This window comes from Hypanus sabinus, chromosome 3, assembly GCF_030144855.1.
Source record: "Hypanus sabinus isolate sHypSab1 chromosome 3, sHypSab1.hap1, whole genome shotgun sequence".
NCBI classification, from domain to species: Eukaryota; Metazoa; Chordata; class Chondrichthyes; order Myliobatiformes; family Dasyatidae; genus Hypanus; species Hypanus sabinus.
In genome coordinates this window covers 159700360-159716121 of record NC_082708.1, presented here as the reverse complement: position 1 = coordinate 159716121, position 15762 = coordinate 159700360, and the positions used below count along the sequence as shown (strand labels likewise).

Below are 15762 nucleotides of genomic sequence, written 5' to 3'. Positions count from 1 at the left end.
TACAGCTGCTGTCATGCTACCTTTATAGCTGCATCAATATGTTGGGGTCCTCAGAGATATTGACACCCAGGAACTTGAAATTGCTCACTGTCTCCAACTTCTGATCCCTCTATGAGGATTGGTTCATGTTAACCTTGTCTTACCCTTCCTGAAGTCCACAATCAGGTCTTTGGTCTTTCTGACGTTGAGTGCAAGGTTGTTGCTGCGACACCACTCAACTAGCTGGTATATCTCACTCCTGTACGCCCTCTCATCTCCATCTGAGATTCCGCTAACAGTGGTTGTATCATCAACAAAGTTATAGATGATACTTCAGCTATGCCTAGCCACACAATCATGGGTATAAAGAGAGCAGAGCAGTGGGCTGAGCACACATCCCTGAAGTGTGCCAATGTTGATCGTCAGTGAGGAGATGTTATTACCAACCTGCACAGATTGTGTTCTTCCAGTTAGGAAGTCGAGGGTCCAATTGCAGAGGGAGGTACAGAGGCCCAGGTTCTGTAGCTTCTCGATCAGGATTGAAGGAATGATGGTGTTAAGAATAGCATCCTGACATGGGTGTTTGTATAGTCCAGGTGATCTTAGGCTACGTGAAGAGCCTTTGAGATTGCATCTGCCGTAGACCTATTGTTGCAATAGGCAAATTGTAGTGGGTCCAGGTCCTTGCTGATACAGGTGTTGATTCTAGCCATGACCAAACTCTCAAATGATTTCATCACCATAGATGTGAGTGCTACTTGACAATAGTCGTTCAGGCAACTTGCACTGCTCTTCTTGGGCACTGGTATGATTGTTGCCCTTTTGAAGCAGGTGGGAACTTCTGACCATAGCAGTGAGAGATTGAAAATGCCTTGGACTGAATATTGAGAATGTGAGATGAAGTGAGTCCATAGGTTGTGGGAACATTTCAGTGATGGGGCAAGTAAAGTTAAGTGAAGTTATCCCCTTTGGTTCGGGGCAATAACTGTTTCTGAACTTGATGGTGTGAGTTCTGAGGCAGTGAGAAGAGAGCAACACCTGGGTCCTTGATGACGGACAGTTCAGTAACTTTAGTTCTTGTACATCTTGTTTTCAGAATTTTTGGACAATCTCTCTGTTGCAAATCATTAAATGCTTAGCAATGGACACAAGATCCTGGAAGAATTCAGCAGGTCAGGCAGCATCTATGGAAATGAATAAACAGTCAATGTTTCAGGCCGAGATCCTTCTTCTGGGCTGGAAAGGAAGGGGGAAGATGCTAGAATAAGTAGGTGGGGGAGGGAAAGGAGGACAAGCTAGAAGGTGATAAGTGAAGCCAGGTGGGTGGAGAAAGTTGATGAAATAAGAAGCTGGGAGGTGATAGGTGGAAAAGGTAATAGGCTGGGGAATAAAGAACCTGATATTAAAGGATAATAGACCATGGGCGGGGGGAAGGAAGGAGGGCACCATTGGGAGGTGGTAGGCAGAGGTAGAGAATTGCAGAAGAGGGAAGGGGGAGGGTGAAAAGTTACCAGAAGGTGGAGAAATTGATGTTGATGCCATCACGTTGGAGGCTACTTAGATGGAATATAAGCTGGTGTTTTCAAGGAGGCCATGGACCAACATGTCAGAATGGAATTAAAAGTGGTTGGCCATTGGGAAATCCTCCTTTTTGCGGATGGGGTGGAGGTGCTCGACAAGGCAGCCCCTCATTCTACTTCTGAGTCTCACCAATGTAGAGGAGGCTGTTTTGGGAGCACTGGATACAGTAGATGACTCCAGCAAATTCACAGGTGAAGTGTTGCCTCACCTGGAAGGACTGTTTGGGGCCCTGAAAGAAAGTGAGGGAGGAGATGGATGGACAGGTGTGGCACTTGTTCTGCTTGCAGGAGTAAGTGCCAGGAGGGAGATTAGAAGGAAGGGATGAATAGACAAGGAAATCACACAGAGAGTGATCCCCACAGAAAGCAGAAGGTGGGGGTGAGGGAGTGTGGTGAACTACATATACCTGTCTGAACACGCCCCCCCCCAACCCGCTCCTGTGGCTCCTCCCACAGACCCTGGTATAAAGGTGATTGAGGCCAGAGCCCTGCCCTCAGTCTCCAGGATGTAGCATGGTGGTCAATTGCTGCTTGTTCTTTCTTCCAGTCAGTAAAAGCCGATATCTCGCCTCACGTCTCAGAGTGAGTTATTGATGGTGCATCAGGGAGGGAAAGAATTATATGCTTAAGTTAAAAACACAAAATGCTGGCAGAACTCAGCAGGCCAGACAGCATCTATGGGAGGAGGTAGTAACGACATTTCGGGCCGAAAACCTTCACTCCAGATGAAGGTATTCGGCCCGAAACGTCGTTACTACCTCCTCCCATAGATGCTGTCTGGCCTGCTGAGTTCTGCCAGCATTTTTTGTTTTTATTTATCTCCAGCATCTGCAGATTCACTCGTGTTGCCTTTAAATGCTTAAGTTCTTGCTTAACAAGGGGCCCTCATTTGAAGCCAGCGTGTAAATAATCACTGATTTGTGTTGCGTGAGGATCTTGGTGGCCAAGAGTGATGTTCCCACTAGAGGCTTTGGCCTTTCTTCAAGGACATCACCGAGCAGCCTGCTTCCCATGATCACCTTTGTGTCTGATAAAGAGGGAGTGCCTTGCACTTTATAATTCCGTACCAACTCCACCCCTACCTGACTCGCTCTGCTCGTCATCCTTTGAGTCTTTTCCTCCTGTCCTCTTTATACCGATCATCTCCCCTCGTCACTCCTGGTCCTGATAGAACCATAGAACATTACAGCACAGAAACAGGCCTTTTGGCCCTTCTTGGCTGTGCCAAACCATTTTTCTGCCTAGACCCACTGACCTGCACCTGGACCATATCCCTCCATACAAGTCTCATCCATGCACCTGTCCAGGTTTTTCTTAAGCGTTAAAAGTGAGCCCGCATTCAGCACTTCATCTGGCAGCTCATTCTACACTCCCACCACTCTCTGTGTGAAGAAGCCCCCCCCCAATGTTCCCTTTAAACTTTTCCCCTTTCACCTTTAACCCATGTCCTCTGGTTTTTCCCTCCCCTAGCCTCAGTGGAAAAAGCCTGCTTGCATTCGCTCTATCTATACCCGTCATAATTTTATATACCCCTATCAAATCACCCCTCAATCTCCTACGCTCCAGGGAATAATGTAGCTCAGTTTCTCAAGTCCCGGCAACATTCTTGTAAACCTTCTCTGCACTCTTTCAACCTTATTAATATCCTTCCTGTAATTAGGTGACCGGAACTGCACACAATACTCCAAATTCAGTCTCACCAATGTCTTACACAATCTCACCATTACATTCCAACTTTTATACTCAATACTTCTATTTATAAAGGCCAAAGTACCAAAAGCTCTCTTTACGACCCTAACTACTTGTGACGCTACTTTTAGAGAATTATGTATCTGTACTCCCAGATCCCTCTGTTCTACTGCACTCCTCAGTGTCCTACCATTTACCTTGTATGTTCTACCTTGGTTTGACCTTCCGAAGTGCAATACCTCACACTTGTCTGAATTAAACTCCAAGTGCTATTTGTCAGCCCACTTTTCCAGCTGGTCCAAATCCCTCTGCAAGCTTTGAAAACCTTCCTCACTGTAGGGTTTTGACCTGAAACGTCACAGTTCCTTCGCTCCTTGCCCCACAGACCTCCAGCAGACTGTTTTCCACTCTACCTTCCAGCATCTGCAGTCTCTTGTGTCTCCAGTGTCAATGATCTCTCTCCCAGTCAACATCCCGGGTGCTGTAACCCTGGCCGCGCTTGGTCCACTACATTCAAAGCCATGTTGCTTGCATCATCTGCAGCTGAAGCAGATACTCCACACCAGGCTCTGCCAGGGGAATATTAAAACCGGGCAGTACCAGATGTGTGGAACTTCACAAAGGAAGTTGGAGACTCAGGAGAGCGGCGATGTTCTTTTGCTGAGTGATGAGAGGTGAATTATTCAGTTTAATCACTGCACCATTTTGCAAATTAAATAACCCAGCTGCCAAGTAACATCGCAGACAACTGTAGTCACAGTCTCTCTTTGTGATCGGTATGGATACTCCTCAGAACCCAGTTGATAAATGCAGCCTCATGTACTGGTCAAGGGCAGGCTGGGCCAGCAGACTGTGTGGTACCCTTTCAGCACCCTGGCAGAGAGGGCTGATGTTATCAGAAGGTAACACCTTGTTCTTCCCATGAGGACAAGGCTACCACCCTTGGGTTTAGCATTTGTATGGCTTTACAGAGCAGCAGCATTTGGGAGTAATACAGAGCAGTGGAGGATGAGTTTCTATAGTACAGGGTATCGGAGTATCACCACTCTGAAGTTCCCTTGGGCATTGCACATTATCCCTGTTTGGAAGTACTTTGGTTAAACTTGTCATCTCTCCCTGAAAATCATGCAGCATTTTCCTTAACTGTGCACGTTCCCCACAGTGCATCACGAAGGCAGCTCCACCTCTTCGGAAGCACAGTCCCAGCGATGAGCCATCCCTCAACTCATCAGGCTTTCCTTTCTCCCCTTCCGCATCGGGTGCCGCAAAAACAAGATGGTAGCTTACCGAGCTTCCATGGATGCAGTGCAAGGTTGAATTTCTGGATAATGTTTTGCCCTCACAATAATTCTATACGTTGTGGCGACCCACTTCCCAGCGCACTCGAACCGGCTCACAAATTGGCGCACACCGGCATTGAGGCCAGTCCCAAAGAGGGCACCAAGTCTGCTTCACCAGCAAGGGGAAAAGCCCACGCGCAGGACGGGACTGTGAATACGCGCCCACTACAGCATTCCCACCCGGGGAGGGTGGGATCAGGAAGGCTTTAAAGCGAGGCCGTGAAGTTTGAATAAATCTTTTTTGCAACTGCAGCTCATCAACTACGTGTTGTTATTTCAGCGCTGCGTGTAGAACACCACTACAACATCTCCCTTTCCATCTGTGTGGTGAACTACATATACCTGTCTGGACACACCCCCGGCTGACTGCTCCTGTGGCTCCTCCCACAGATCCCTGTATAAAGGCGATCAAGGCCTGAGCCCGGCCCTCAGTCTCCAGGATGTAGTATGGTGGTCACTCACTGCTTGTTCCTTCTTCTAGTCAATAAAATTGATGCACCATCAATAACTCACTCTGAGACGTAAGGCGAGATATCGGCTTTTATTGACTGGAAGAAGGAACAAGCTGTGGTTGACCACCATACTACATCCTGGAGACTGAGGGCCGGGCTCAGGCCTCGATCGCCTTTATACAGGGGTCTGTGGGAGGAGCCACAGGAGCAGTCAGCAGGGGGCATGTCCAGACAGGTATATGTAGTTCACCACATTCACCCCCCCTTTGTTTTAAAAGAGAGTCCCCATGGGGCGAAGTTTCTTACAGGTTAAGTCTATCAGGTGGTCGAATCTGTCGCTGCGATCTACGTAGCACCGGCTGTGATTGCACAGATGCCGGTGGTGATGATTGCACAGATGCCGGCGGTGATGATTGCACAGGAGACGGAGGTTGTGCTGGTTCCAGCCCCACTAGGCGTCAGTGATCCCTCACGCATGTGCGAGGCGCTGGTATATATGCGTACGAAACACCCGGTATAGGAGTGTCGTGAGGAGTCTGTGTAGGGCCTGGTGTGCGCGGTGTCACCTCGGGTACAGGGTTCATTGTTACCGGGGAGTGTTCGGGGTAGTGGTCTGCTGCACCTGCGGGCGCCAGGTCGCGGACGGAGACCGTGTCCTCCCGCCCATCAGGTAAGACCACGTAAGCATACTGGGGGTTCGCATGTAGAAGGTGAACCCTGTCGACCAGCGGGGAGTATTTAGTACTCCTCACGTGTTTCCGGAGCAGCACTGGCCCTGGGGACCTACATATACCTGTCTGGACATGCCCCCTGCTGACTGCTCCTGTGGCTCCTCCCACAGACCCCTGTATAAAGGCGATCAAGGTCTGAGCCCGGCCTCTCAGTCTCCAGGATGTAGTATGGTGGTCACTCACTGCTTGTTCCTTCTTCCAGTCAATAAAAGCCGATATCTCGCCTTGTGTCTCAGAGTGAGTTATTGATGGTGCATTAATCTGTACAAAGTATATGATGGTGCTTTATTGTGTTTGAAGTCATTGAACCCAGTCTGTAAATTGCTGACATGTAATCAGTTCAGAATTTTTACTGGCCATTACTAAGCAGAATTTTATTGGAGGTAATTTATTAGTTGCACCTTGAACTTTAGACACCGTAACCTTTCCTGATGAGGTATTTTTTGGGTGAACCAGCTTTAGCATGCAACTCAGACTGTAATCACTTGTTTCTGAACCAGAACCAATAGAAGCCGCTATCTTTTCGGATCAGCATGTACAATTACGACACTGTAGCCATTTGAGAGTTTTGGTTGCAGGAGAGGCAGGACAGGCAACTTAAAGTTCAGAGGTTCTGTTGTTTTACACGCAAGAGAGCGGTGGGGGGGAGGGGTGGTAATACTCGTCAGGAAAAATGTCACAGCAGGGCTCAGTCAGGACAGACTGGAGAGTTTGAATAACGAGGCTTTATGGGTAGAACTGAGGGATAACAAAAGCATGACCATGTTAACAGGATTATATTATAGACCACCCATCAGTCCACAGGATTTGGAGAAGCAACTATGTAGAGAGATCGCAGACCGTTGCAAGAAGCACGAGGTTGTGACAGGTGATTTTAATCTTCCACGTATTGACCTGGATTCCCATACTGTAAAAGGGCTGGATGGGAAAGAGTTTGTCGAATGTGACCAGGAAAGTTTCCTGAATAAATACATGGATGTCCCAACTAGAGAGAGTGCGAGACTAGATCTTCTATTAGGGAACGAGAAAGGGCAGGTGATAGGTTTGTATCGGGAAACACTTTTCATGTAGTGATCATAAAACCATAAGAGCAGAATTAGGCCATTTGGCCCATTGAGTCTGTTCCGCCATTTTATCATGTCTGATCCATTTTCCCTCTCAGCCCCAATCTCCTGCCTTCTCCCCTTATCCCTTCGTGCACTGACTAATCAAAATTCTATCAACCTCTGCCTTAAATATGCCATGACTTGGCCTTCATAGCCGCCTATGGCAGATTCACCACTTTGTTTAAATAAATTCCTCCTCATCTCTGTTCTAAAAGGACACCCCTCTATTCTGAGGCTGTGTCCTGTGATCATAGCCTTTCCCAGCATAGGAAACATCCTCTGCACATCCACTGTATTGAGGCCTTTCAATATTCGATAGATTTCAATGAGGTCAACCCTCGTCCTTCTGAATTCCAGTGAGTCAAGGTCCATCAAACACTTCTCATATGACAAGCCATTCAATCCCGGAATCATTTTTGTGTACCTCCTTTGAACTCTCCCCCATGTCAGCATATCTTTTCTTAGATAAGAGACCCAAAATTGCTCAATACTGCAAGTGAGGTCACATCAGTGCTTCACAAAGCCTCAGCTTTGCATCCTTGATTTTATATACTAGTCATCTCAATATGAATACTAACATTGAATTTGCCTTCCTCACCACTCCCGAAACCTTTAGGCAGTCCTGCACGATGATACCCAAGTCCTTTTGCACCTCAAATTTTTGAATTTTCTATCCATTTAGAAAGTAGTCTTGTGTTTTTATTTCTTTTATCAAAGTACATGACCATACACTTCCCAACACTGTATTCCATCTGCCACCTCATTGCCATTCTCCTCATCTGTCCAAGTCTGTCTGCAAGCCCCCCCCCCCCCGCTTTCTCAACACTACCTGCCCCTCCACCTATCTTCATACCATCCACGAACTTGGCCACAAGGCCGTCAATTCCATCATTGAATTATTACGCAAAAAGAAGCAGTCCCAACACAGACCTCTGTGGAACACCACTAGTCACCGGCAGCCAACCAGAAAAGGCTCCCTTTATTCCCACTTTTTGCCTCCTGCCACTCAGCCCATACTAGCATCTTTCCTGTAATACCATGTGTTAAGCAGCCTCATGTGTGGCACATTATCAAAGGCCTTATGAAAATCCTAGTGCACATCTGATTCTCCTTTGCCTATCCTGCCATTAGTTTCAAGGTAATTTTGGAAAAGGATAGGAGTGGTCTTCGGGTAAATTGGAGAGAGGGTAATTTTGGTGGTATCAAAGGATCTGGCAAGTGTGAATTGGGACAAGTTGTTTTCCTGCGAAGGCTTAGTTGGTAAGTGGGAGGCCTTCACAAGTGAAATTTTAAGAGTACAGACTTTATATGTTCCTGCCAGAATAAAAGGCAAGGATAACAAGTTAGGAAAGCCTTGGTTTTCAAGAGATATTGAGGCCCTGCTTAAGGAGTAAAGGGTGCATAGCAGGTATAGGCAGGCAGGAACAGTTGAGGTACTTGAGGAGAATACTTCAGAAGGAAATCAGGAGTGCTGAAAGAAGACGTGAGGTTGTCCTACCAGACAAGGAGAAGGAAAATCCCTAGAGCTTTTACAGATTCAGTATGTTAAGAGCAAAAGGATAGCAGGAGACACAATTAGTCCTCTGGAATATTACAATAGTAATCCATGTGGGGAGCCAAACGAGATGCAGAAGATTTTAATTTGGATATTTTTGCATCTGTATCTGATTGGGAGACAGATGCAGAGCATAAAGGAGTGAGGCAAGGCAACAGTGAAGCCATGGACATGGTATAGATTACAGTGGAGGAGATGTTTGCTGTCTTGAGGCAAATTAAAGTTTACAAGTCCCCAGGGACTGACAAGGCGAACCCTCGGACCTTGCGGGATGCAAGTGCAGAAATTGCAGGGGCATGAGCAGAGATATTTAAAACATCCTCGGCCACGGGTGAGGTTCAGTGGCTTCATGTAACATCAGAGAATGTATACAATATGCAGCCTGAAATTCTTACTCTCCACAGACAGCCATGAAACAAGAAAAACCCCAAAGAATGAATGACAGAAAAAACATAAGAACCTGAAAGCCCCCAACCCCCTCCCACACACAAGCACCATCAAACCTGCCCTCCCCCATTTGTTCCAGCAGAGAGCACCAGTACTCTCACCACCCACCATGCAGGCAACAGCAAAGTGCCAAACAGAGACCATGGTCTGCCGTCCATCAAAAGCAACAGTTCGACGTCCCACAGGCTCTCTCTCCCACAAACAAGGGAGAAAGAAAGATAATCACTCCTTCTACAGCGAGAGGGGAGACAAACCATCACTGTTACAATGTTGCAGTCTGCAACGCTGCTTTTATTTCCTGTTTCCCCGACTCAAGAATGGGCTGCAAACTCACTCACCATCAAGAGAGGGAGAGTGATAGCCCTAGTGAAGAGGCCTCCAACAGCTGCTGTCTCCGTGTCCCGGTTCCTCATGGTGCTTCAGTTCATGACGCTGGCAAGAAGTTGGGTCCACAGGGCAGCACAAGACCCCAGAGGTGCCCCATCTTCCAAGCCGCTCCTGGAGATAATCGAAAATGCGGCCAATTGGCAAGCTCCAAGAACGGGAACACACCACAGTTTGAATGCAGGTGTGAATCATGGACTCCAACAGGACCCCAGCCACCTTGAAAAGGGAAAAAAGAGGCATTAGAAAGAAGAAGAATTTAAACTGTTCCACTGATAGGCTGGGGGAAGTTGCCGTCTGATGCCATCTTTAGCTCCAAGGATGCCAGAGGATTGGAGGATGTGATTCCATTGTTTAAGAAAGGCTCTGAGGGTTAGCCAGGATATTATAGGCTGCTGAGCCTGACATCTGCAGTAGAAAAGTTATTGGAGGGTACTCTAAGGGAAGGGATATATCAGTATTTGGATAGATAGGGTTTGATTAAGGATATTCAACATGGCTTTGTGCATGGTAGGTTGTGTCTAACCAGTCTTAGAGTTTTTTGAGGAGGTTACCAGGAAAGTGATGAATGCAAGGCAATGGACGTTGTCTACACAGAGTTTAGTAAGGCTTTTGACAAGGTTCCGCGTGGGAGGTTGGTCAGGAAGGTTCAGTCACTTGACATTCAGGATGAGATAGTAAATTGGATTAGATATTGGCTTTGTGGGAGAAGCCGGAGAGTGGTAGTAGAAGGTTGCCCCTCTGACTGGAGGCCTGTGACTGATGGAGGGCCACAGGGTTTGGTTCTGGGTTCATTGTTGTTTTTCATTTATATCAACGATCTGGATCAATGTGGTTAACTGTATCAGGAACTTTGCAGGTGACACCAAGATTCGGGGTATAGTGGACAGCAAGGAAGACCATCAAAGCTTGCAGCAGGATCTGGACCAGCTGGGAAAATGGGTGGAAAAATGGTAGATGGGATTTAATGCAGACAAGTGCAAGCTTGTGCACCTTAGTAGGAGCAACCTGGGAATTTGTTCATACTTAGTTGAAAGTGGCATCACAGGTAGGTAGGGTCATACAGAAAGCTTTTGGCACATTGGCCTTCATAAATCTGTGTGTTGAATACAGGAGTTGGGATGTTATGTTGAAATTTGTACAATATGTTGGTGAGGTCTAATTTGGAATATTGTGTGCAGTTTTGGTCACCCACTTACAGGAAAGATGCCAGTAGGATTGAAAGAAAATTTTAAAATATGTTGCCAATACTTAAGGAGCTGAGTTACAGGGAAAGGTTGAATAGGTTAGTACTTTATATCCTAAAGCATAGAAGTGAGATGGTGGTGCGTTCGATTGCAGCGGCTTCCACTGAGTCAACGAAGGATGTTACTGTCTTTTTTAAACATTTTTTATGATTGCAGGGTCTGGCTAGACGTTAAGAACCTAAAGTACTGCAGTATAAGTTCTCAGCTGGATATCTGCAGGCTGCAGTTCAGTATCTTAGAAATGCCAGTCAGGCTGGTCTTGTGGAATGACTGAAACAGCTGAACTAGTATGAACATTCATTTTAATTAATTTGCTGTTCACTTCTGGAGTAAGCAAGCTGCTTATCTGTTGTTAGTTTTCACTTTGTAAATCTCAAGCCTATCCAGTTCTGTGTCACTCTCATCATTATCATATTTTTCATCAACAGTGTGCAGATTAGTGCTCCTTTCAGAACTGTACCTTAACTTTTTATCTTTTTCTCTATGAGGCGTGCACTTATGAAGTAGTGGTGACGTGGTGGCGTAATGAAGTATGCCATTAACCTGCTTTTATATAGGACCTATAATTAATTATGTAAACAACAATGTTGAATCAAACAATATACTTACAATATTACTCTAATGTTACTGAAATATTAAATACACAACGGTAAGAGTTTGGGATGAGCTGCCAGCACAAAGGATTGATCTCAACATTTAAGAGAAATTTGGATAGGTACATGGATGGGAGGAGTATGGAGCACTGTGGTCCAGGTACAGGTCGATGAACTAGATGGGCTGAGGGGCCTGTTTCTATGCTGTAGTGTTCTATGATTATATTTTACTGGGTACCATTTATCTTTTATGACTATTAAATAGCTTAAGTTCTTTGTGCAGTTTTTGAAACTATGAAGCAAGATTTTTGAATGGCAGGATTTTTGTGGTTCTTTGTGTCAATTAACATCCCAAGCCAGAGTTCAATGTAGTTTCACAATATTTCACTCCTGTTTTCTTTTGCAGTGGCATCATGAGACCTGGTATGAATGCTATTATGGGTCCCACTGGTAGTGGCAAGTCATCGTGAGTATTGTAATTAAGACAAGACTACAGTACAAACTCCAAATGCTCCAGCTGAGCTTGTTATTCCATGTCCGTCTCTTCCCATCTTCATGTATCGCGACATAATAACGTGGCCTTTTATTTCCAGTTCACACTTATTTATACATGTTCACACTGATTTAAATGCCCTCACTATTTTTCTTGAATGCTCCTTGAGGGGATGAATTTTGCAGAGCAGAGGCAGTTTGGAGCTCTGACCACACACAAAAAAACACAACTAAGGTTAGGAGTGTAAGTTATTTTAGTACTGGGATAATTTCAGTAATTGCAACACAGAAGGAGACCGTATGGGGCATCGTATCAGCTCACTGTAAGAGCTCTCCAATTAAATGCATTCCACTGCAAATTCCCACAGGCTTGAAAATTCCTGAAATTCACTTCCAAAGTAACAGAAAATTGGAGATGAAAGAAATAGTCTTAAACACAAAATCAGGTCCATTGACCCAGCTTGTCCTTGTCCACCAAGGTGCCTAACCAAGCTGGTCCCATTTGCCTGCTTTTGGCCTATATCCCTCCATACCTTTCCTATCTATGTGCCTGTCCAAGTGTCTTTTAAATATTGTTAATGTACCTACCTCAACCATTTCATCGGCAGCTCATTACAGACCAAACTCTGGGTGGAGAAATTTACCCCTCAGGTTTCTAATAAATCTCTCTCCTCTCAACTGAAACCCATGCCCTCTAGTTTATGATTCCGCAGCCCTGGAAAAGAGGCCAAATGCATTTACCCTGTTTGTGCCCCTCATGATTTTATACACCTCTATAAGGTCACCCCTCAGTCTTGGATGCTGTAATGAATAAAGTCCTAGCCTGCTCAGTCCCTCTCCAGAACTCAATCCCTCTGGACATGGTAACACTCTTTTCAGAAAAGCATTCTATCAACTAGTACTTTGATTACAGGTGCTACAGTGCTTTGTAGGGGAGGCATGCATAAGGACTTGCTTCCCACCATTAGTAAGGAACTTGAGGTAATGATGTTTTCAGGTTACAGAGCTGTTGTTTTGTATTGGCAGCTATGCTCCAGAGTATGCTTAAACATTTTGTACCAAAGAAATACCAATGTAATAATATGATTGGATGTCGATCTTGTTAAAGTTTTACAAAACGGTGATTTGGCTACACTTGGAATATTATGTTCAGTTCTGGTCACCCATTATAGGAAGGATATGAGAAGGTGTAGGAGAGAATTGTAAGGACACGGCCTGGATTGGTGGACTGAGGAGAGGTGAAGGTTACGGGCAGATAGAGCAAGGTGGGGGAGGGGTAGAGTAGAGAGCCAGAAGCAGGTAGATGCAAGACGAAGAAAATATGGGCCGGGATAGCTAAATGTACGGGTTCAGCGCAGTAAATGACACACTATGATCTCTTATTTATCCAAGTGAAGAAGTGAGTAAATATTCAGTAATAGTGGACACAGGGCATTTTTTTTGGCTGGAGCAGCATGTAGGCAGACCATACCTTCAAGCCATTCATTAAGATCTTGGCTTGTTTTCCACTTCAGCTTTAATATGTAGCTCTCTACCCACACTCTTTAGCTATCTTCATATGTCTGGCAATGTTCTGATCTCTGAATCAACCTCCCTCCAAGTTAAGGATATGTCTTCTTTTCAGAGTCATAAACAGCCGACCGCTTATTCTGAAACTGTGTACCAAGTCCTAGATTCCTCTTCCAGGTGACACATCCTCTCTGGATCGAATAGTCAAATTCCTTAGGAAAGACCCCATCTACCCTGCACACTCTCTCTTCTCCCCTCTTCCATCAAGCAGATAGAAAAACCCAAAAGCCCTTACCAGCAGGCTCAAAGATGATTTCTGTCCTGTTCTTATAACAATATTCAGTGGTCCCTTAGTATGATGAAACAGACCCTTAACCTCATAATCTGCTTCGTTATGGACTTGCACCTTATTGTCTACCTTCGCTATAGATTCTCTGTAACTGTAACACTTTTATTCTGCATTCAATTATTGCTTCACTTGTACTCACAATGCACTGTAATAGTGAGATAATCTGTCTCATGATAATAGTGCATTGAGATAGTGTAAGGAAAAGGTAGTGAGAAATACAACGGTGCATTGTGATAGTACAAAGGAAAAGCAATAACAGTGCAGATTAAAGTGTTAACAGTTACAGAAAAGGTACTGTTTTTCACTGCACCTCGGAACACGCAACAAAAATAAACACATTTATCAGCTTTTTTTGTATGTATAGACAAAATCTCCTTTCATTCTTCTAAACACTAGAGGTTACAACCCCATTCTACTTGATCTCAGATCACTCAGCAGCCCTGATGCCCTTGAGTTAGACTGGTGAATCTTTGTTCCTTTCCCTCTGCACCAAGTGCATCTTTCCCTTGGTAAAGAGACCAAAACTATGTGCAGTACTTCGGATGTAAACTCACCAAGACCCTTTAGACAAACAAGGGAAGATCTGCAGATGTTGGAAATCCAAGTGTAACTCCCTGGGTCGCCTCAGGCTCGCTCAGCTTGTTCTCGTCTAGGGGGAGCAGCCTTCGGCCCCGCCAAACTGGGTAATTAGCTGGTGTGGATGCTGTGTGATGTCCCCGCCTCACCCAAAAACAGACAGTACACCATATGCGATTAAATGAGTACAATTTATAAAGGTTACTATAACTAAGTGATTAATAATGATACAGTATATATGAAGAGAAAATTAAAGAAAAGGTGCCAAACTTATCAAAGTCCAAACCACTTCGTGCACAACTGTTGGAGCTCAATTACTGAAGTCTTCTGGCCACCATTCGATCCCCTCCGAACTCCTCGACTCGCAGCTCAGGACCCTCCGAGTGGTCAACCAAGCACATCTAGCTTCATCCCCCACCCCCCCTCGGAGAATCTCCCGGCCTCGGACCCCCCTTTGGGGTTCGATCCTCGCCCAGCTTAGAGCATTGCGTCCTCTCTCTCGACCCCCTCGCGCCGATCTGCCCAAAAGCCCGTCAACAAAAGCTTACAGACTCAGAAGAAAGAACATTAATCCCCATTTGGTTTACAAAGGAATACCATTCTCGTTATGAGTAAATTAGCATTCCTGCTAGTTAACAAAAGGAAACCCTTTCCCAACAGTAACAAAGGAAAAAAAGAAACCCCCTTTACACAAGCAACACACACAAAATGCTGGAGGAGCTCAGCAGGCCAGGCAGTATCAGTGGGAAAGAGTACAGTCGGCGTTTCAGACCAGGACGCTTCATCAGGACTCAAACCCTATAAAACTGCAATGAGACTTACTCAAATCCTCTTGTAATATAAACTAACAGACTATTTGCCCTCCTAATCAATTGTTACACTTGTGTTGAAGTACACTTTGATCCCTTTGAACATCACTGCCAGCTAGTCTCTTGCTATTTGGGTGTAGACGCAATTTGCTATTATGAGATAAACAATAGACAATAGACAGTAAGTGCAGGAGTGGGCCGTTCGGCTCTTCTAGCCAGCACCACCATTCACTGTGATCATGGCTGATCATACACAATCAGTACCCTGTTCCTGCCCTCTCCCCATATCCCTTGATCCCGCTATCAATAAGAGCTCTATCTAACTGTCTCTTGAATGCATCCAGAGACTTGGCCTCCACTGCCTTCTGGGGCAGAGCATTCCACATATCCACCACTCTGGGTGAAAAAGTTTTTCTGCATCTCTGTTCTAAATGGCCTATCCCTTATTCTTAAACTGTGGCCTCTAGTTCTGGACTCACCCATCAGTGGGAGCATGCTTCCTGCCTCCAGCGTGTCCAATCCCTTAATAATCTTATATGTTTCAATCAGATCCCCTCTCATCCTTCTAAATTCCAGTGTATACAAGCCCAGTCGCTCCAATCTTTCAACACATGACAGTCCCGCCATTCTGGGAATTAACCTTGTGAACCTACGCAGCACTCCCTCAATAGCAAGAATGTCCTTCCTCAAATTTGGAGACCAAAACTGCACACAATACTCCAGGTGGGGTCTCACCAGGGCCCTGTACAGCTGCAGAAGGGCCTCTTTACTCCTATACTCAATTCCTCTTGTTATAAAAGCCAGCATGCCATTAGCTTTCTTCACTGCCTGCTGTACCTGCATGCTTGCTTTCATTGACTGATGTACAAGAACACCTAGATCTTGTTGTACTTCCCCTCTTCCTAACTTGACTCCATTTAGATA

At 45.4% G+C, this 15762-nt stretch overlaps 1 protein-coding gene across 1 annotated transcript in view; it reads left to right on the top strand.

Moving 5' to 3' along the window:
• The window catches only part of abcg2a (ATP-binding cassette, sub-family G (WHITE), member 2a), a 115404-nt gene that overhangs the window by 13629 nt on the left and 86013 nt on the right, over positions 1 to 15762 (top strand). The window contains exon 3 of the mRNA XM_059965460.1: positions 11510 to 11569. Within this exon, the coding sequence (XP_059821443.1) occupies positions 11510 to 11569 (60 nt within the window). The remainder of the gene's footprint in view (positions 1 to 11509; positions 11570 to 15762) is intronic.